Source organism: Phodopus roborovskii, unplaced genomic scaffold (genome assembly GCF_943737965.1).
Source record: "Phodopus roborovskii unplaced genomic scaffold, PHOROB, whole genome shotgun sequence".
Taxonomy (NCBI): domain Eukaryota; kingdom Metazoa; phylum Chordata; class Mammalia; order Rodentia; family Cricetidae; genus Phodopus; species Phodopus roborovskii.
Genome location: NW_026126480.1, coordinates 3,662,501 through 3,686,602, shown reverse-complemented (window position 1 = coordinate 3,686,602; position 24,102 = coordinate 3,662,501). Strand labels below are relative to the sequence as shown.

The window sequence follows — 24,102 nt, the reverse complement described above, 5'->3', positions numbered from 1 at the left end:
GTTCTCTGCTGGGATGAGACTTTCATTCAACAGAAAAGAAAAAAAAATGTTAAGAGAACTGAACTCCAAACGTAGAGATTCGACCTCTCACTGCTCTGGTTTGCATCACCTGTAAAGACTTAAGACACTGACTAATAAACAGAAAATTTTCTTGGACAATACATGAAAAGCCAAGACAGAGGGAGCAGGCACAGCCGCTCTGCATGCTGAGAACACACTTCAGGAGCCAGTGCACCTTGGCCTTCTGCCCTGAACCTGCCCGGAGACTCTTGGTCTTTTCTGTTAGGGCCTGCTGTAGAGCTGGACATACTTTATGCAGACCAAGAATGGGGAATGCTGTTTTTCTATTTTTCTGACACTTACAAAGTGTTTCTTTTAGAGGAGGGCGAAGAATTCCTTAACCAGGCAAAAAGTCTGAGCCAGAGAAATGAGAATCATAAATTCTCAGGGATGAAAGGGAACTTGAAATTCATTCCATCCAGATCGTCTTCACCTCAACTTTCTGGCTTGTAGAGTCTGTAAATGGCTTCAAGTAATCCATTTCTTCCTGAAATCATATGCAATTTTCTGGTATGGATTGCAAGTTTTATTAAACAAAAAGAAGATAATTTTTACTTTCTCAGGGGAGCTAATAATTTGAAAACATTCAAAGTACAGTTCCAGATCCTGTCACCTATATCATCTGTATGATAGTTGGCATGCTTGTTAGTGTTTGTAGCTTCTCTCCCTCTATCCCTTCATTTCTTCCTTCTTTCCTTTCGTCCTTTGTCTTGTTCTTTCTATCCTCTCCTCCTCCCACCCCTCCAAAGTCTCTCTATGAAACAGGCTCCCAAATATCCCAGGATAGGTCTGAACTCATTACGCAGCTGAGGATGATGCTGGACTTCTGATCCTCTTGCTTCTACTTCACAAGAGCTGGGATAATAGATGTGCACCACCATGTGGGGACCAAATCCAGAGCTTCATTTATTCTAGCAAATTATCAAGAGGGCTATATCCCTAATCCCACACTGAGATTCTCCTGCCTCCTCTCTGAATACAATGAGGAATAATTACAGAAAGCTCACTAGTTAATGAGACAACCCATTCCATCTTTAGTGTAAGTTTCAGAATTTTCTCTTATAAATTTACATGACTCTGTTAGTCTTCTCAAGGTCTCCACGTTCACATTAAGTGTGTAGAATATGTTCTTGTTTCCTATAATTTTAGGACAACATTTACCATGTCTACCTGAGCTGGCTATTCTCCAAAGACAACTTCACTCCTGCCTTTGATCCTCATATTTGACCTGGCTTTAACCTCATCCCAAGCCTATTAATCTCATACCTCTCTGGAAGAAAACTCATTTGTTGCTTCTCCCTGAAGCAGACTTCTCATATCCCAGTGCTACATGTTACAATAGTGCAGAACCACTTTTCCTCCCTTATTGATATAACAATTGCATTGACGTGATTCTCTGACTCATACATTCATGTCTCCCTTAGCTCTCTCATGTGTTGCTGCTCTCTCTTCACTGACCATTCCAAAGAGTCAGAATGAGCAAAAGGAAATGAAAGGAAAATGGAAGATGGAGAAATAGGAAGTGTGCAAAGAGGTGTAGATGTGAGGGGGACTTTAAGCATAAGAAAATGTAAGCTGGCAAGCAACAGCCTCCTATTTAATGACTATTCTAAGTGTGTTGATTATTATACTCAGGACACACATGTAGAAACAGGTCTCAGGGCTATCTAATTACTATCCAGCTGACACACGTATGACATAAATCCCTATTCATAGTATCTTCCCCCACCCTAATGCCCTGCATATAAGAGAATTAGCCACATCAGCACGCACTGGATGGGTATGTGTTCATTTAGTCACACAGTAGCACCTATTTATCAGATTGCCTGCCATAGAATTATTGTAGCACTTACGTTCCAATAGCCATTATTGCACTTAATAATGGCCCCAAGCCATAAAAGTAATGATGCTGACAGTTTTAGTACAATAATCTGCTGTGGATAGGATAATGTGTTTTGCAGCAAATAAGTGATACTTGCTTTATTGTATTAGTTGTTTTTGATTCCTAATTGTGCCTGATTTGTAAGTTAAACTTCACCATAAGTACATCTCTACAGAAAACACACAGTAAGCATAGACTGGAACTATTGCCCCAGGCATTCTGAGAGGTCTTTGAAGACATTCCCCAGGAGCATGCAGATGGTGCCACTGCATGTTGAGTGGACAGCAGCACTTTGGTATTCAGTGCACTTTCGAGAGAAAATAATACTTGTTTTAGAAATGCTATTTTCAAAGTTTGGTGTTACCACCTTTAGAAAAGTTAGGACACAAGGAGTAACCTAAGAGAGACATACATGGTCCCCCTGAGAAGGGGAAAGGGACAAGATCTCCTGAGCAAATTGGGAACATGGAGGGAGGGGAGAGGGAGTTAAAAGAAAGAGAAGGGTAGAAGAGGAGGGGAGAGGAGGACATGAGGGAGCAGGAAGGTTGAGTTAGGGGAAGAATAGAGGAGTATTGCGGTAAATAAGGATCAGGATAAACAAATAGACCGAATAGATGTTTATTCAGGGAGAAATAACTTACAACCTAGACAGATGAACACCAGGAAATTCAACCCGATCCTCTCCTGTCCTCTCCTGTCCGAGTCACGCCAGAAAGAGAGCGCCTTTCCTGGCCCCATCCGACCTCCTTCCACGGGTCACTTCCGCCCATCGCTCCACCCCCCCAACGGGCGTGGTCAGTGCCACAGAAAGACTATCTCACTACAGAGGAGAGCAAGAAAAGAAATACCATAATAGAGGGAGCCATTATGAGTTTAACGAGAAATCTGTCACTAGGGAAATATCCAGAGACCTACAAGGATGACCCCCATGGAACAATCTAAGCAATAGTGGGAGGCTACTTTAAATGCCCTTCCCTGATAATGAGATCGATGACTACCTTACATGCCATCCTAGAGCCTTCATCCAGTAGCTGATGGAAGCAGAAGCAGACACCCACAGCTAAACATTGAGACAAACTGCTGGAATCCAATTACAAAGAGAAAGGAATGATGAGAAAATGTGTCAAGACCAGGCTGTAGAAACCCACAGAAACAGCTGACCTAAACAAGGGGGAGCTCATGGACCCAAGTCTGATAGCTGGAAATCCAATTCTGATAGCATAGGACCAACCCAGACTCTCTGAATGCAGGTGTTAGTTAGGAGGACTGGGCAGTCTATGGGGCCTCTGGTAGTCGATCAGTATTTATCCCTATTGTACAAATGGACTTTGGGAGCCCATTCCACATAGATGGATACTCTTTCAGCCTAGACACATGGGGGGAGGACCTAGAAACTGCCCCAAATGATATGACAGACTTTGAAGATTACCCCATGGAAGGCCTCACCCTCCCTGAGGAGCAGAAAGGGGATGAGGGCTGGTGGGGCCAGAGAGGAGGGAAGGAGGAGAGGGTGAGGGAACTGGGATTGACATGTAAAAAAGGCTTGTTAAAAATTTAAATAAAAATATTATCATAAAAAGTTTGGTGGTGCTTACTAATAATTAAGAAATGGTCATATAAGTGTCTTATGAGTCAGTGGGAACTTAGACCACCACCAAAGCTGTTTATTATATTATATAAATTCCTTTGTGTACACTATGAAGTGTTGAAAAAAGAAAAACTCTATAGTGCTAACCTTGGTGTTCAGTTATTATTTCAAGCTGATTTTCATAATTGGTCTTGACTTTCATATGTTTCCAACTGCTTATTGGCCACTAAGGCATTAAAGTACACACAGGAAGGCTATTTTCCTGAGTGTCATGGACTTTATTATAAATATTTATATTGACATGTTTGTATATGTGGGCATACACATGACATGTCAAATATGTATAAGCCAGAGGATAACTTGAAGGAGGAATCTCCTTCCACCATGTAAGTCCTGGGATGAGACTCAATTAATTTTGGAAAGCAGAACCTTTACATGTCTGACCATCTTGCAGGTCAATGTATAAACATGCCTTTATTAAATACACCTTGAACATACTTGCAATGAACTTACCTATGATCCAAAACTGGCAGGAATCCCTAACACAATCCATGTTTAGTTGACTCACACGTAACAAATCATGTTCCTTCAAAAACTTTTTGTCAAGAATCAACTAGACTCAGGGAAAACACACCAGAGCACCATTTGTATTAAATCAGCTCACTACATACAGGCAGCATCTTTGAGAGAAAGAACATGTCATTTCCACTTTCTCTTCAATGGGTGTGTGTATATATACACATGAACACACACACATACACACACACACACACACACATATATATATATATGTATATGTATATATATAAATTGTATATAATATGACATATATAAAACATTTTCTATTTTTAAGAAAATAGTAATTCTTTGAGAATTATATATGATGTATATTGTTTATATTCACCCCACTCCTACCTATTCTCTCTTAAATATACATTATATAGTTTTCTTTGAATATTACTACAAAGGAAAGCAAAAATAGCCCTCTTAAATGCTATTTGTGCTTATTCAGTTTATATAGCTTCTGATGATCAAATAATTTACACCCATCCTATTGTTTTCCTTAAGGAATTTAAATTCTTCACAGAATAGGACTTGAGCTTTTACTTATTTTATTATTTCTCATTGTGTATATGAGGTGCTTGTTACATACATGACAATCACTCGATAAATGGACTTTAGGATTCAAAGTTCTCCAGAGTCTATGTGGAAGTCACAGGCTGATGTCTAAGAACACAGCACCTCCAGCTAACAAGTGAGATGGGCTGTTTGCATGAATCTGAGAGCCAAGGCTTTACATAATTTAATCATTAGCAACCCTGCCACTACTGATACTAGAAAGAGAAATGGCCTATAAAGGGATCACATTCAGGCTCTGATATTCTTTGCCAATTTGATTTTGAGGAACCCTTGATTTTTTTTTTCTGGGCATATTTTCTTTCTGCTTACTACCTTGTCACACAAGCATGGGGAAGTTGGGCCAGCTTAATGGCCTTCTCTGGTTCTTACTGTTCCTCACAAGAAATGCACTTGATCCAGCATACATCTACACACTGACATGAACATCTTTGTGATGTATTATGTTTTCTATTCTACTGCCTATTTACTCACTAGATTTATTGTACAAATATTTAAGGATCAGATACTCTATGAAAGGCCTGACTAATTATTTTCACTGTTCCTTCTGTCTTGAAGTCCTTTGGCATTCAATTAATTGCTGGTAATTTAACAATCTGAAAATAAGAACTCTGTTGTAACATGAACTGGATTTATGTCCAATATTTCTCAAGTAGTAATTGTGAACACAGAACATGGTATTCATTTTCCTCACCCATAAGGGAGGAATAATAACACATACGATCTTTTATCTTTTAGAGCTTCAAAAGACATGTTTCTTTAAGCTTTAGTAAATTCTTACTTGAACTATTCCAAACCCAGAGTTCACAATTCACTGGCTATACTTCATTTGACATAAATTTGCACCATCTTGCATAGAAAAGATGGAAAGTATACCCTAGCTTATCATAAATGAGACCATACTATGAAGTCATTATCTTCAAGACCACAAAGATAGGGATATGATAACAATAATTAATATCTACTTACAGTTCAGAATTAATAACGTTAAGTTTAGGCATTTCCCACATTTGTGTATTTTCTGTTTCTTTAATGCAAAACAATTATAATTTACTGGTACCTGCCTTTACTGTGTGAAGGATGACTCTAATATTACTTCTTGTGTATGATCTCTAGTGATCCTTCCTACTGATAATCCTGCCCTCTTATGTAGTAGAGGGAACACATAAATATGTTTAAAAATAGGTCACACTTGCAAAAAACAGAGGCATGATTGAAACCCAGGACCTATTGATTCGAAATATCTTTTATTTCCCCTAATTATACATGTTCTTGCTTTTCATGATAAGCTTGGAAAGAATTGAAAAAAATTCAAGTCAATCAATTTTACTATTGTTTTGCTTATCTACTGTGGTGGTATAGAATACTTTATGTAGATCTTTGCAAAGAAGAAATAGTTGACAACTTTCTTACTCCAAGTGTGCAACTACTTTATTGTTTAATGGGTCTAGGAATTGCAGGTAACCTAAAGGCATCAATAACACCAACATTGCCACCAGCAACAGGAGATGTCCCTAACTCAAGGGCAGCTTCTGCGGGCTTTTGTAATATTTTGCTTTTTAAAATTGTAACAGAGGACTTGACAGTAATGAGAGTTTAGTCTTGAGAAAAGTTATAGGGATAAATGAGTTAACTTTTTAGGAACATTTGCATAAGTGGTCACTACTAATACTCATTCCAGAATAGTATAATAATATTTTGTTTAAAAAATTATGTCATATATATATATACAATCTTTAAAATTGTGATTATTATTATTATATAGATGAAAGAAGCAGGCAATTTGAGTATTATTCTCTAATCCATCATTCAAAAGCCATAATAAACACATTGTGGGCTTCATTCTATTGACAACACTTTTTTCCCTTTCTTTTAATGCATATGTACACATGTATATGGAACAAGGACAACCTCAGGACTTCCATGAAACTTTTCTCAGACAGGGCCTCTCGCTATCCTAGCCCTTACAAATTAGGTAGTTTGACACTAATTAAACTCATGTTGCCATGATTGTAAGGTACGTGATTTAACCCTAGAGCCTTCTATGTCTCTCTAGAGCCAGAGCAGTGGTTCTCAACCTGAGGGTTGTAAACCCTTTGGGGCTAAACAATTCTTCCACGGGATCACCTAAGACCACTGAAAAACCCAGATACTTACATTATGATTCATAACAGTAGTAAAATTACAGTTATGAAGTATTGATGAAAATAAATCTTTTAATTGGGGGGTCATCACAACATGAGGGACCATATTAAAGGGTCACAGCATGAGGAAGGTTGAGAATCACTGCCCTAGAGGGAATTCTTGAATTGTGAAAGGAAATTGTAGGCCTTATTCTCCTTAAATTTGTTCTTTATTTTCAACATCTACCCTAAAGAATTAAGAGATTTGGGATAAATTGCTGTGGCCCATTCCAATTAGGGAAAATTAAGGCAAGATGGGTGCCATTTGCCTGGAATTCCAACCAGGAGTTTTTGAGCTCTGGTTCAGTAAAGATTTTTATGAGGCTATGGACCACTCAGACACCTCCTCTTACCAGGCCTGGGCTCACAAGTATGCGAACCTCTGCCGAACCCTTCTTTATTAACTACATGTTTTTCACTTTAGCCTCACAAATCTCAGCTTCTTTCCATAAGACCAGATGCTCACAGAATCATCAGCTCAGCTGCTTCCACCATCTAGTGGCAAGAGACAGAAGTGAACAGGTTTTATATTTTCCAGAATTGCTAATACTGAAAAAAATGGCAAGAATCAGCTAAATGTTTTTCTAATCATTGCATTCCTAAAAATACCACATCTAGAAAGTACATACAAATAGGCACTATTTTTAGCATCTGAAGTTTGAGACCTCATAACTTCTGGGGTCATGTGTAGCATTTCAGTTCATTTTTCCTTCCTACAGGCAGCTACTGCCTGACTAATGCAGTATGGGAGGAAGGTTATATTCTTACATGTAGAGTACATGCTCTCTTTGATGACAATTACTTAACCTTGAGTAAAAATTGTAAAAATCATACCAGGCAAACACTGTGATGTGAGTTGCTGCTTTTTGATCTCTGTAAGTCCCCCTGTTCCCACAAAGTCCTGGGTGGTGAGAGTGGCTCCTGTATCTCGGTCCTCTATATTCCTCCCCATTCTGAACCCTACTCATACAGCTTATACTACAGGGAAGATTTGTGTATTTCTATTTATGTATTAACCTCTTCATCTTTTTCCTCTGTTTTTTTGGTGGGGGGGGGTAAGCAGGAATCACATCTGAGGCTTCAAACATGCTCTATGAGTGAGTTGCTTACGATGACAATTTAATCCATTCTATATACTTCTTTTTATGCAATTAGTAAAAATGGAAGCATAATTTAAGTTTACCACTCTCTTTTTTTAACTTCAATATTTAATAGGTCTCAGAGACCTGATGATTTATTTCCTAAACTGTCAATTTCATTGTTCTTCATGCTCAGTGCTTCTACACTATCCCATAGCTCACCCACCTTACCTTCTTTGAGAATGTCCTTGATTCTGATCTCACTCTCTTCCAGTTTTTCCTCAACGTCATTATATTACATGAGTAATTGTGGAATTTGCAAGTAGGACTATGTCATTTTCCATAGTAAACTTTGCAGACATTCCTTATTACTTAGAAGGTGAAGTCCAAACTCCACCAGAGGTCATTCTTTGCCTCTTCTCCCCCTTGCTTTATGGCATGCCCTGCACTCACCCAATTCTCTGTAATTTGCAGATATCATTTCACCCTTCTTTCCCATTCAAGAACCTTCAGTTCCCAGAATTCTTGGCCACTGTTATACAACTTCTGGACTTAAGGGCAACTTTAACCTTCACTCATTATTTTCTATAAATCCCTCTAAAGTTCTTTCTCTGATCATATTCACCTCCTATTCAGCCATAGGGGAAAACATTAACAATTAATTCTAGTTCTTAGGATGATTTGCCTCTTCTTTCTTATTTTACTACACACAAAATGATGTAGTTTATGTGCCAGTGTCCAACCTGAAAATCTAACTGCAGCATGTAAGAAACCTATAGACAAGTTCTTTATATCTCACTGCAATACATAGAAATACAGTTGACAGGAGGAAGTAAAAGATGATTGCAAGAATGAATCAACCAACACACACAATATCTCTTTTTCTTAATGCTTATACTACTAGCATCTCAGAAATGCTGCGCATTTCCCCAAAAGTTACAGAGTCTGAAAAGGACAAATTAGGACTCCAAAGTGTATTTATTTGTCTTTGACCCCCATGATGGTTTATATACCCATATTCAATTCTGAAAGAAAATAACAAAATCTGGACTTACTGAAATAACAGGTGCTGATGTAGAGAAAGATGGGTATAGTCAGTTATTACAACACAAAGAAACAAATCCAGGGATTTGCTCCAAATTCTAGCTTAGAATATTCGTGTATTGTGAAATCATACAACATTTAACTAATAATAAGACAATTATCAGGAATTTTAATGTACTCTAGGAAGTGACATCAATTTTAATGACAAGATACTGCAGGTTGTTGTATACAGACAGATTTCAGCTGTGTTGATATATGAGAAATTATGGCATTTAGGACAATGAAATTCCATAAGATAGAAATTAAACCCTCTCTCCATCACTTGCTCACTAATAAATACTCACCACAAAGCACCCTGGCACCCAGGTCCCATAGTATTTAAGATAGAAGGTCTGAGTTTGCAGACAGAATGACTAACAAGTAATTATAACCCAACCTCATAGGGATGTTATATGCATATTTAAACCCATGTTGTTTGCCAGTCCGTAAACTGACCCACAGTTAACACTTACCAAAAAGACATAAACTGAAGAGAAAATTCCTCATGCTTTACTATATGCCAATTCAGTTTTTATTGTGGTTATGAACTTGTTTCATTTATGGAACATTCTAGATGGTATCTGAAGAAAAGCATCCCCATCTTGTGGCAAGCAAAACAAATTGTTTTAAACTTATTGCTAAAGTGCATGCTTCTTTCCAACTCCATACTTCACACTGGCCCAGGCACTTTAATGAAAAGTAGCTAAGCAAACCAATTTATCACACAGGCACTAAAGACAAGAATCTTAGGACTGAGGCATTAGGTGATAGGAGGAGCAGAAAACTGATATAAAAATTGTAATGCTAAGATTAGTCAGCAGATGAGTTAGAGGTTACTCAGTGTGATATTTAAATGGTTACCAAGCAATCTCATACTCTGTTTTTGATATGCCGTATGCAAATTCCTAATTAATACCAGAGAACTCCCTGGGTTGCTCAGGGGAATTCTGGAGACATTCTTTGACCTTGTGCTGTGCCTCCTTCCTCTTGCCTCCTTATAATGTTTGACCCAGGAACACTGGACAGATCAAGAGAAGTAATGAAGTTGAAAACACATTTCTAATTGAGCATTTGTATGTGCTTTGCATTTTCCTGATTTTAGTAGCTTTCCTTTGTGTGAAAACAACATGCTGGTTTTCCAAACACTTGAACTGATATAATAGAACAAGTTCCTACCATCTTGACAAGGAAATTAGTCCTGTCTCTATGGAAATGCATGATCTTGGACTTAACATTCCTGGCTACTGCGTGTTGCACCCTTCCTGTGGCTCTCTTTTCTGAGTATTTCATTAGCTAAACTTAGTGGCCTGAGTCAGCCATGGAGGGACCCATATACAGGGCTGACTGTCTTAAAAAGGTATAAATGTTTATTTCTATAACTGCTGTCAGAGGAACATATTACAGTCTTTCCTGCCGAGACTGTCTAAAAGCACATCCTGTTTAGTGTAATATCTCTAAGATGCTCAAGACAAGAAAATTCTTGCCTTACAAGGGCTATCTCATGGCTTCAGAATAGGAGTCCTGAGCAAACTGTTCTTTTCTTTCCAAATACCTTGGAGGCTATCTACTCTGAACTCATAGCTTCAACCAGAGAAGAAAAAAAATATTTCTATTTTTGGCATTTTGTATGAGAATCTTATTATACATACATGATACTTTAAAATCTGATATGTGGAAACTTCAATAAAAATCAACACTATGGTATAATCATAAAAACCAATAAAACTTGGTGAAGAACAGAGTACACAATAAATTACAGGAAAGCCAATATAAAACCATTGGATTTGGGCTGGTAACATAGGTCAGTGGATAAAGTTGCCCCCTACATAAGTATGTTAACCAAAGTTTGATCCTTAGAGTACAGATGCAGGTGAAAGGAAAGATCTGTAGATAAAATAGCATGCAAGGAATATAGAAACTTCTTATTCTAATTGAATTGTCTCTTCTCAAATATCATTGATCAAAAATTGTGTATAATTAAAATTTAAAAAGTAAAAAGTGTCAGGGAAAATATGACACCAAATAGAAAGGCACCTTGCAAACCAATTTTCTGAAATAAAATTGAAGTGTTGGTGAGCCATCTCCTGCATTTTCAGTTTCAGTTTAGACAGCAAGGCAATCATTAGATGTGATTAGGATATATTTATTTCCTTTGTTTCATCTGAGATTAGACATGCTGATAGAAGGAAAGCATTTGAGCAAACCATGGTGTGCCAATATGTTTTCCCCCTGTCCTTATTATGCAGGCTTTAAACACATTTACATAGACTTGGGATCCCAGGAGGCATACACAGATGCCCTATAGAACACATGGCAGACTCCACATAAGCCAGAAGGATCCCTTCTTCCTGTTTATATACACAAGCAGCAAAATATCCCACCAATTTGGAAAAAGATAGCCCATACAACATACCATTTACCCCAGTGGATAGATACCCTTCTTCTTCTGCACTGGGATCACTCTTAAATCTGTCAAGTTTTCATTCCTGAATCTTTGCTTAGACCTTTTTCAACAGCTAAAAGGATTTTCCAGACATTCAAACAATGGAAATAAAAATACTTCCCAGAATTACCAGGTTGGGTTCCAAACCACAGAAAGCATCTCTCCAACCAATAGCCACAATTATGAAAAATAAAAAATAAAAACAAACAGACAAACAAAAAATCCTCATCCAATAAGGCCCACAAAATTGAATTCAGCAATCAGGATTGACACAATTCACCAGCTATGAAATAGAAAGAGTAATCAGATTTACCTTCAGAGGTGAAATGTGAGACTGTAAGACATATCCATGGACATTTTCTATTTGTGAGAGGTTCTTTTCCGATACATGCACCAGTTCTGGACCTCTTACTTCGTGGGTTAGCCGAGGCAAGGAATGATCATGTGGACCGTCCTCATCTTGGTATCGATACTTCTAGGGGAAAAGCAAAGAGGAAAAAGGTGCATCAGTGTTAGGATAGGATTCAGACAGTTTGGTTTTATCAGGGCATACTGCATGACTACTGTTGGCTTTGTAATATGTTTGGCTGCACACTCTTCCAGAGTTTGGTCAAATCCAACTAAAACTTCATCAATATTAAGCTTATCTTTTTTTGTCACGGCAATATATTCTATTTCTGACACAAAGAAAAACTACAAACAAATAAGACTGAGAACATGTACTTAAACAGAGAGGAGATAGTCCTACACAAAGCAAGACTAGCTACTGAGGTGCTAATGCAGTTCAGTCATGGATGGAGAGAAAAGATCAGAGCAAGAAATTAGAACTCTGATATATAGTTACTCATACATTTAATTTTGCTGATGGATCTGTTGAAAGTTTAAATTTCCCTTGATAATGAGGAAAAAAATGCTACCCACAGTATTTCTATGAGCTTGAAAGGGAAGATAATTGTTCTTTCTTTAGTTCAAACATATGAAGAACATTGACTTGGGTTTGTTGCATTTTAGGACAAATATTACAATTTCTAGGAATTAAAATATTTTTAAAGAACTTAAAAATCAAGCAAGAGTTCACTCAGATGACTCCTGGAGGCTGAAGGGAGACTTCCTTCTCTAGTTTCCTTTCCCTTTTTATTAACTAGTCCTCTGCATCCCCACAACAGCAAGAACATCCTCTGGCAAAGGCTACTGCTAGAGATTTCCATGTGGATCTCAGAAAGATTGCCTGGAGAGAAAAGGGTCAACAAGAAACAGTCTGAGGGAATTCAACCATTCTTGTTAGATGCGCCCCAACTTCACCCATGGTTTCAGTCTCCAGGGACTGGGAATCTGGATCTTGCTATCTCACTGTCCCTTTAGTGAAGCATACTGTTTCAAAGTCTTTGGTCATGTAGAGAAAGAAAAGGAGACCATTCTATATCCAACTCCCAACCCACTTAGCGCACTGTTCACTGGTCTTGATTGGTCTGTGTGTCCTATGCATTACACATGGGCATTGGGATCAGGGATCCAGACACTGTCATGAGTGTCCTCTCAAATTTCACTCTACATTGAATCTGCTCCTAGTGCCTCTCTGTTGTTAGCACATCAGGTCACCAAAATTCTCTCTTATTCTGAAGATATTTTCACTTATTTTTAAGATGAAAATATGCTGTGTTGGACATCAGTGTGACTCATACTTTGAGAATAACAAAAGCCAACTCAGGATTAATAATTCACGTTGGCATCTATTTTTAGAAGCAAATTATCAGTACATGCATTTCTGGTGAGTCTATGTAATGCTCAAAGCAGTATACACCTCAAAGTATAGTAAATAAATAAATAAAAACAAACACACAAAAAAGTGTAACAGTGCCATAATTCCAGTTGACAAAGGATTCCTGAATTCTGCTTCAATTATAGTCATTATTGACAAAAATAACCTTTGTGGAGGTTAAGGTCATAATCTAGAGAAATATTGAATATGGTAATTCCTGTCCAGGTTTGAGTAACCTGAATCTTCTCTTTATTATGTATCATCCACTGTCTTTCCACCAAAGCAGATGAAACTAACTCTGGTTATTCATTTGGAGTCTGATAGAAAACCACCACTGAGAACAGACACTGAGATAAGGTTTGAACATCTTTGTAAACTGAAAATATCATGATTCTGTCTTTTTAGTGCCACAAATAATATGAGGAATCAGTCCCCTTTAGAAGCATGGGCTAACATTTGTCTACAAATGTCATGTCTATGCCTGCTTTCATTTTTTCAGCTCCCTTTTTGCTCTTTCTCGTGGAGGCATTATCACAGTTTCCACAGCCAGAAAGTAGGAGTTAGTTGGATGCTATTTTCTCCTTCACTCCCTACCATTGACCTGTCTTATATCCTAAATCAATTTTATACCTATTCTACCATTATCCTCCCAGTTCCCAACACTAACCAGTGTCATCACTAACCAAGTTTAGGTGCCCATCAGCTCTCTATTGGCCATAGCAACAGCATCTATATGAACCACCTTGATGAACTTTCCATCTATTTCTACTCTGCCCCAGGGTCATTCTGAATTTCCAATATGAAGTCATTAAAATGCACCATGACTGCCATTGACTATAGGACAGGGTTCAAATTTCCTTCTGTTGCTATTACCACGGCATTAGCCAAACCTCAGTGATTTCTCAATTCCTTTTCTCACCATGCTCATATAAGTAATTATAAACTACATTAACTTCATGAATCGGTCTAAAGTTTTCTTTAACTATTGCAAAATATACACAATCCTTAAGTGTATATGGTGTGACCAGGCATGGTGCTGGCATATCTCTAATACAAGCACAGGGGAGGCTGAGGCAAGAGAATTGTGAGTTTGAGGCATGCCCAGGCTCCTGGCCAGTGGGCTACATAGCAATACCTTTCTCAAAAAGCCAAGTTGTATTATTGAAGACTGTTTAACATGTCCTTAGATATAATACATGTCAACCCTTTCATCCTTAATATGTTCTCATAGCTCTTTCATCCTTAATATGTTCTCATAGCTCCTTGGTTTGCTATGTAACAATCATTTATGATAAATATGCATTTTCATTTTTCCACAAGCCCGTTCATTGTTTTTTCTTATTTTTCTATCAATCCCAGTTCCCTCTCCCTTCCTCTCTCCCTCCTTCCTTCCCTCCTTTCCTCTCTCCTTCCCTCCCATGCGCCCTGAATACCCTCCCATCCCATTCCCCTTCACTCCACAGGGAGTGTGATGCCTTCCAGGAGGGGTCAACAAAATCTGTCAAGTCATTTGGAGCAGGGACTAGGCCCTCCCTCCTGCCTCTAGGTTAAAGGAGTATCCCTCCATGGGGAATGTACTCCCAATGTCCTTGTGTGCACCAGGGATACATCCTGCTTCCACTGTCAGAGGTCCCTTAGACTGCCCAGGCCTCCTAACTGAGACCCATGTTCAGAGGGTCTGAGTCAATCCAATGCTGGTTTCCCAGCTATCAGTCTGGGGGGGGGGTTCATAAGCTCCTCCTTGTTCAGGTCAGCTGTCTCTGTGAGTTTCTGTAGCCTGGTCTTGTCCTCCCTCTCTGCATCTGGATTCCAGTGTTTAGGTGTGGGTGTCTGCTTCTGTTCATTTTGAAGTTTGAAAACAAATTGTCAGTGCTCACCCTCATATCTCAAACTCCTTAGCCAAGTCCTGATAGTGTATGTTCAACAAGTATTTGCTGAATGAAGATGTGCATGCCTTTTGAGGAAATGGGAGGGAATGGGTAGATTTTAGCAACTTGAGATACAGAACAATTTTTGGCTACTAGATGTAACTTCTTTAATTATAAAAAAAATTATAAAACCAGGTTTAAGGAAAATCACAAAGCTATTGTTTGCTCAACACATAACAAAGACATCATATTTTTAATACATTGTGCTCTCCTCATTATTCACTTCTCCATTTGCTGAGACTATAAATTAATAAAACTGTAGATTTGTAGTTAAGAATGGTGCAAGATTTTAATTGAGTTGTTCTTACACACAATTACACCACTATACACAGCAATGATAACCATATGTGTAATCAAGTTCTATGGAAGCAAAAAATGGGTGAAAATCAACTTTGCTTGAAGCTTTACACTTTAAAATGGGATCTCGAATGTTATACAAAGAGAACATGCATCCTGTACAAAGGCATATTTTTTTACAGCCACAATTTCAAGGCCAGCCTTAATGATATAGTTACCTTGAAACAAAAAAGAATAGAAATCACAAGAAGTAACAATGAGATCGTTGTGATTTATGGAATATGTTATTTTTCCCCTATCCAAATCCATAGAAATATCTTTTCAAAGCTTATATCTCCTCCCTTCTTGAGAAGGTATCACTTGGGTGATGAAAGATTCCCCTCTCAGATGTACCTAGGAGTTGCCTGAAAAATTAACTCCCATATTAAAGAGAAACTCTACTGTTGTGAAAAATCACAGTCCCAAAGTACTCATCTAACAAAGGACAATAAACAATCTGTTGAGGCCATATCCTGATAGGGTCAGCTGGAGAAAATTCTGAGTCATATTTTATTCTATGGATCCTTGGCTAGTTGCTAATCCCACTCAGGGTTCCTTTTGGTGTGGGCATTTTAGTAGTAAGAAAGAAGGGGGACTTTAGAAAAGGCCTCTATTTTGAAATTTATGCTTTACTCTTCTCTGCTCATTGCCTCCATGTGATCTATTAGAGAAGACTCTGCTTGGGGGAAAAATATTCTTTGTTATCAAACATTAATACTTTCATTTTTACTGAGAGGCAGGAATAGTGCTGCTGACTGGGGGTACTATGGTACTGTCTTTCTTACGCTAATTTCATTTGGAGCATTTTCTCTCTGTCTTCAGGACTCCTCTCTGTTTTTAAGTGTAAGCTTCCCTTTAGCATTGCATTCCAACAAATAAACTTTTTATATCTCCAATAATCAGACCAGGTATTGCTTCATTGGAAACATTCTCTGACTGAAAGGAATATCAAGAGATTTCCCCCACCCCTTGTATCCTCTGCACTGATTCTAATCAGTGAATAACAGCTATATTATAATTGTGTGCCCATATATCTAGAGTTTGTGATTGCCTTGATATCTCTTACACTTCAGTGCCTACATGACATGAAGTGGGAGACCAATATCTATGAGTTTAATGGAATTAACTTTAAATTATCTGATCAAAGCTATGGTTCATCTAATAAAAAAAATCCCACTAAACAGAACAGACATGAAAATATCTTTACCTCTTTTTATCTACCACAGACTATCACATGAATGGATTAAAATAAAGTCTTGCTAGAGCCTGTTCAGTTCATTCTACTGATAGCAATGTGTGAGTCAGAACCATTCCAAAGTGCCTAGAATCCAGAGGAACATAAACATAGCAATTTGAAAGGTGGATCTGTGCTGGCAACATAGATCACAGTTCCAGAGCCTGGAAATGTGCCAAGTTCTCATAAATATAAATTGTTTATCTTTTGTTAAACAAAAAGTATTCTACTCCCTCCTTCCTGCTTGTAGCAGAGGTTGGCATGACACTGGCAGAGAGGAGAAAGCCAGAGGAGAGAATTAGGGAAATAGAAATGGAGGGAGAGAGGAAGAAGAGAAAGGGTAGAAAGTTATATAAATCAATATCCCAGTAACCGAGTAAAGCTAGAACATAACTTGTGTACTTCTGAGTTCCTGGTGATACTGTGATATCTTACAGCTAGAAGATACAACCTGAAAACACTTTGCAAAGAATATGAAAGAGGATTGCTATTTAAGGCTTAAAGCTATGCTACAAAACAGTTGCAAGATAAAGAACTAATGCTAACTCTTTATAGCAACCTCATATGTAAGAATTGCTCAACATTGTTTCTGTGAATTGTACTGAAGATTATGCTTTGTGTTGAATCACATTTCCTTCTGTCGGCTAAGCTCTTCAAGGATCAAAACCAAAACTTTACTTTTATCTCTCATAATGTTCACTCAGGACATACCACAGTCAGTTGACTTTGACTTAGGGCCTTTAAAGAGAGAAAACTTCTCTGAAAAAGGAGTTATTTCACAAACAGGAACAACCTATTTCAGGAGAAGTGTAGAGTCAGTAAGAATATGAAATAAATAACAAATCTGCAAAGGAAGTGATGATTCCTAGGAAATATGTAAATAAGACTCATAACACAGAAAAAAAAAAAAAAGAAAGAAAAGAAAAAACACCAGGGAGGAGGAAGCTAATTAAAAAAAAAAAAAAAAAAAAAAACAGAACCACAGAAAAGGAAGGGCTTTCATTTCCTGCAAAAAGATTTGCCACACTTGAGCAAAACTGCAGTTGCCTTCTTGTGATATGTAACATGTTATTTTTATAGTTTGATAATTTTAACATTTTACTTATTGGAGGCCTTCATATATAGAGCTGGGCCTTTCCCAGTTCCTTCCTAGTTTCCTCTGGCCAATTTGTGATCTGTGGCCCCTCCATGCCTTGCATCTGCTGCAGTTTTTCTTACTTACTGCCTCATCTCAAGGATAAATGAGTGGACAAGGAGGAATGGGAAGAAGACAGGGGTGAGTAGAAGGAGGAGGCCATTACAACAAGGAACAGAAGAAAGAGGAGATGACAAATGCTCAGCATAGTGAACAGGTCACCTTGCTGATTGTCTTTCTATACTCACTTCATTAATTTAAAATAAATTATTTGAATGCCACTTTGACTGGATTAGGGTTCTCTCTCCTCTTCCTAGGTGTGATGGAATGGGAGGAAGAATAAGGGCAAGACAGACATTACATAATTCTCACTGTTTTTTCCCTGAGTCTTCATCTCCTACCACATTGCTCTTTGCTTTCTGTGTTTTCAGGGGACATGCAAAAACAACCACTTTTAAATTTGACATTCATTTCTTTGATTTCTTTCTTAATGTATAGCTTGCCTACCCCATTGACTGACCCTAATTGCTCTGTAGGTCAACACTTACTGACCACACACACTCCTTCCCAAAGTGCTAACACCTTTTCAGTAAAGCTCCCACAGTCAGCTGTGAAGCTTAGCCCAGTGAGCACTGGAAAGAAGAATTTTGATCAGATTTAGAGCATGATGCGAGCAAGAATACCAGTGTGGGAGATGAGCTGCTCTTCCAGATGCTTCATTTGAATTTTTTTTTTTCAGAAAAATTTCACAACTAAAAGGAAATACTTTTCTGCTTTTTGCCACAAAGAACAGGACAAGCCAGGATGTTAATTAAATTACAAATCAGCTGTCTGCTTGCAGCTGACAGAGCTTGTGTGCTTCCAAGCAACTTCAGATATTTTCAACCCTCTGTAATTACCTACAATGGAGAAGCTGCCAGGAAGGATGCTTTCATGAATAGTTAATGGCTCTCAAGATTCTTTTTAAAGCACTGATGATTTAAATAATTACATGAGACCCTACTGTTACTCTGGGCTGCCCTCCATCTGTCCACAGAAGATTCTGGAAGCCCAGTCAAGAGTGCAGCTTTTTTCCTGAGCTAAGGCCACGTAAGATGAAAGGCAGATTCATCCATGGAGTCACCAATGAGTTACACAGATCTGAGTCCTTTGAGTGTGTCAAAATGGAACCCCGGACTGAGATGTGGAAAAGTAATGGGTGTGGCGCTATGAAGTAAATTAATAAAAGGTGGTATACAGCTAGGATGGCTTAAATAAATTTATATAAGGTAACATACAGTTAGGATGATTTTGTTTTAAATAAAGAGGTATTTTTAAAAGTTCTTTCCTTTGGTTTTTCACAGAAGAACTGGACAAAGAAGATGTTGTCATTCTGATTTCCATGTGAGAAAGAAAGAGGTTCAGATAGTCTTTAAAGTGTTAAATACACCTTGATGATGTGTTTCATGACAGCCACCTTCTGATTGCTAGTTGCAGTCAAAATAGAATTGGGGGATTATCTGTTCTAGCTATGGAAACACAAGTCCAAACTTCTGTTCTGATGCTGGCTACCAGAGAGAAAACTGAGAAGTTGTGTAGTGTCTCTGGAATTTACCCAATTGCAGGTAGACATGGAGAGAACAGAATTTATTTCACAGAAGTATACAAACTGAGAACAAAACTGCATTCCTGTTATACACTAAGCTTCTTGACAAATCTTAACTCCTCACTTTTATGAAATCTCAATAATTTTGCATTTTGCAGCTACGTTATTAAGGGGGCAGGAGGGGGAGTCATTTCCAAGAGTGAAATTTTCATATGTCTATTTCTATCAGAAAGATAAAGAAAATACGAATAATTATTCTCCAAATATGTCTCTTATGGTTGCATTCCTGATGACAATGAACTAAGGCAGTGGCTGGGAGGCATGTTCTGAAGAGACGCCCAGTCATTCACCCACCATGTAAGCCTGGGAAACTCCTGAACTCGGATACTTAACATCTTCACTGTGAGAGGAGCAGCATTCCTACCCACTGGGCAGCCAAGTGACAGAATGCATGGGAAAACTTAGGAGAGAGCCTTGGCCCTGGCCTGCTATCACTAGGGAGTTTCATTCTTTTTTAAACTAGGACATTAGATGCTGTACATGATTAGTAATGATTTCAAAAGTGATAGAAACTAGAGAAATAATTCTACCATTTTTTCTTCTCAGATTTTAAATCTGTTTCCATTAATCTATGACACAGCCTATATCATTGCCTATAAATACAACAGAGTTACTGAACACCTACTAAGTGACAGGCACCATAGTCACGTGTTAGAGAAATAACATTACAGGTGACACTGGAAGTGTTGCTTGGTTCTTTCTAGAGCAGAAGATTTTAAAGAAAGAAAACAAACCTGGCAACACACATGATGTGAGATATATGTTGCTTTTACTGGTTGATGAACAAAGTTGCTTTGGCCCATGGCAGGGAAGAATGTAGCTAGGTGAGAAATCCAAGCAGGGATACAGGGAGAAAGAAGGCAGGGTCAGGATAGATGCCATCCAGTCACCCAAGGAACAACATGTCAGTGTACTAGAGGTAAGCCATGTCCATGTGGCAATACACAAATTAATAGAAATGGATTAATTTAAATGTCAGTTAGCCAGTAATAAGCTGAGCAATCAACAATTATAGTTAATATTAAGCCTCTGAGTAATTATTTTATAAGCAGATGTGGGACTGGACGGGACAACATTAAAACATGCAGTTACACACACAAGAAGGGAATTGAAAGAGTTTCCTGTTTTGCTAGCACTCAGGCAGAGCAAGAAGAAAAGTACAACACGGAGGTGAAGCCATCTCAAGCAGTGCTCCTTCAGACTTAGCAGGTTACATAGAGTTGAGTAGTAATCTCAAATAAGCAGGCTAAAACACACTGAAGTATATGGGAGAAAGGACAAAAGCCCAGAATCGTTAAATACTAAGATACTTATAGTGCCTATTTCTAAATGATTGCTAATTCTGTAATAAACTACATTTATTACTTGAAGGAATTAAAATAATTAACAAAGCAGAACACTTAAAAATGATCACGTATTGGTGTTGAAGTGTAGAAGGTCCATTGTGTTTTGTGGCAAGGGGGAAAGTTCTCTGGTCCTAGAAAACATTCACTCAAGTTTTGCTGAGTTAATTTGGGGAGCTGGGTGGAGAGAGACCAGGGCAGTCACTGCTAGCTGAGAAACATAGGAAGAAGGAGCCAAGAATGAACTGACTGTGGAGGATCAGCTTTGAAGTCAAGTGGGTTCAATACTAACAAATCAAAGCAACGATTTCAAAAAGGGCCCAGTAATTAGTTTGTTCATTTGAAGCAAAACTTCAAATGCTATCTGAGTAATGTTCCATGGATCACTGCTACTGGATTCATCGGAGGACAGTAAGATCCCGTGGGCAGTCTCTGCCTGATTCAACCCACCAGCTGTGAGTTTACAACATCAGTGAAAGGCTCTACAGAAGAGAGAAACCTACACTGCCCAGGAAGCTTTGGAACCCATGAAAAGAGAAAATGTTCTCTTCAGCAATACGCTTAATCAAGCGACCGCAATTCTCTGGGCCTCCATTTCCTGGGATTCAATTCTGCTTCTACCGCTAACAAGTGATATGGCTTCTGGCAACTGTGGAAGCTCTCTGCAACTCATTCATGCTTTTAAAAATTGGGCTAATAGGACATGAAAGTTGTTAGTATAGGAAGCTAATTAGATAATATGAATAAACATTTTTTGTAGCCTGGTGCTGTATTATATAAGGTCATTTTTAATACATGTATGTACTATACAGTGAGCATGTGGCCTTCTGCGCTTTCCCTTCCTCTCTTTTTGTCCCCCTGCTCACATTATACCACACACACGGTTTTATGCATCTATATAAAATATAGGACTACAATTAAAAAAACATTGTGTTTATCTTTCTGAGACTGGCACAATACAATATGGTTTCATATGACTACCTTCAGTAAGAAACATGGACTTTTTGGCACAAGCCCTCTCTTCAGGTACATGCTTAGTAACTCAAAGTATTTTCCTATTTCCTCATTAATGTCAAACAGGCACCTTCTCAAGTACCATATTTAAGGAGACCCTACCTAGTGCATGGCAGGTTGGCCATGCCTGTATTGGAGGTAGCTGACATCCACCAGGCTTTTGTAGACATCACAGAATGCTAGAAAATAGCACAAACCATCTGAACACAGGCAGAACAAGATGCAAAGTCCTCGCTCTGATGCACTAAAGATTCAGGAGATGCTATTTCTGTTTGAATATATGGGACTCATTTTGCTCACATTTACATCTAGGCCAATGTACTGTCCTCTTTTGCCTATGATTATCAGTTCTGCTCAGGACCTGCCTATGGAGTTAGTTAAGTCCATGTGCAAGCTTTCCAACCATATCTCATACCCCAGAATAAAACCACATATCCAGATTGGACTTGTTCGATCAGGCTGTGTGCCTGGCTCAATCGTTTTCCAGGTACCTGTTTGTTTGTACTTCCTCTATGACACTCAGAGATGAAAATTGCTTTCTAGCATGAAACATTATCATTCATTCATCCAACAAATATTTCTCATGAGTGGTATGTCCTAATCACTAAATTTACAGTGTCAGAAATTCAGAAGTTAATACAAAGCAAGAACTGAGAAAGAATGGGTTCATGCTCCAGTTGAATTTGATTGTTTGACTGTTTCCTTTCCTTCAACATGCTTTCTTAAGTAAATAGACTAAACTTTATTCTCTCTCTCTCTCTCTCTCTCTCTCTCTCTATATATATATATATATATATATATATATATATATATATATATAGTGCCTACAGAGACCAGAGGCATTGTATACCCTGGAGTTGGAGACATGTGCATTTGTGAGATGCCCTAACTGGGTATTAGGAACAAAACATGAATTTTCTGCAAAAGTGGTACATACTTTTAACCGTTAAGTCATCTTCTGGGCCCTCATTATGCTTTGTTTCTTTTTTGTCAGAATGAATAATCCTGTATAATGGTGATGATACCATGGCCAGAGCACACAACCTCTCTTAGTTGTCTATGGAGCTGGTGAAAAAAATGTGGTCCATCTACATGCTCTGATTCACCTGCCTCTATTCCATTGTATCTATGAAATAGGAAGATAGGATAGGGGAAGGATGAAAGCAGAAGTTAAGAACTTAATGCTGGCAATAGTTTCCAGTTAAAGAATATTTTTTATAATTAGACTAGTGTATTAATGTTAGTTTTTCCACAAATACATTTGTTTTATATGCTATGCTTCTTTATGGTGATATTTAAATATTAGAAAAAAACACATACATAATATAATGTCTTTGCAAATGCATTTTAGAATTGATCGAGGGGCTCAAATAGGTAATTGAATGAGCTACTACAAAATGCTATTTTGTGTTCACTATAAAGTCTTTAATATGTCATGTTTCTTATAAAAGCTCCTGAGTGTAATGAGCAGATATTATGTTATTTCCTTTATTTTTCTGTCAGAAACACAAAGGTAGAGAGAAATTAAGTAACTTTTTCATGCCACTAAGTGGAGAAGCTGAGATCCATGCTTCTTCTGTGACCCCACTGGTGCTACCTTCATCAATTTCATAGATAAATGCTGCGTGTTTCTTGGTCTCTTACACAGATATTTCTTCTGTGTGCAGTAAGTACTTCAGACCTTTGAGTTAGAAGTTGAGGTCTTCATGACTCCTCCTTATTTGATGGGCTGGCGAATGCAAAGAGGAAAATTAAAAATAGAAGGAACCTGGCCAATGATCCTGGTATTTTTCTGCCTCCCAGATGGAGGTGACTCCTCCACATTTTCCCTCCCATACCTTTTAGAGATGTGTCCAGCAAAGTTGGCAGAACATGGCTTTCCATCAGAGTGAAGTCAAGTTGATTCCATAGGATTGAGACTCCCTCAAAGAAGGGAGGGGTGCTGCAGCCATGGTTGTTGTAGACCCCTTCTGACATACAGTGAAAGAACGAACATACCATCTGGACTCCTCAGCCAGGATCATCACTATTGCCTTTTTGCTCATTCCATGGCTAATTCTCCCATCAGGCTCTTACTTCTCTCTCAAGAATACACAAACTTGCCGTTTCTTTTTCACCTTTTCTTACTCAGTCAGTTTCTTTCCTCTACTTTTTCATCTTCTCACATATCATCCCATCAAAACACAGTCAAATCACCCCAAATTATTTATAACTGGAGTAAGTATCTTCTGAAACACTGCAACTGACACTCCC

The 24,102-nt window shown here is 38.2% G+C and overlaps 1 protein-coding gene across 6 annotated transcripts in view; it reads right to left on the bottom strand.

Annotated features, from left to right (window-relative positions):
* Positions 1-24,102, bottom strand: part of Dlg2 (discs large MAGUK scaffold protein 2) — a 1,341,778-nt gene that overhangs the window by 965,943 nt on the left and 351,733 nt on the right. For 5 of the 6 annotated variants that reach the window (XM_051192230.1, XM_051192225.1, XM_051192227.1 and 2 more), the window contains exon 2: positions 11,769-11,930. In XM_051192230.1, the coding sequence (XP_051048187.1) occupies positions 11,769-11,930 (162 nt within the window). The remainder of the gene's footprint in view (positions 1-11,768; positions 11,931-24,102) is intronic. The other variant, XM_051192231.1, reaches the window with a different exon arrangement.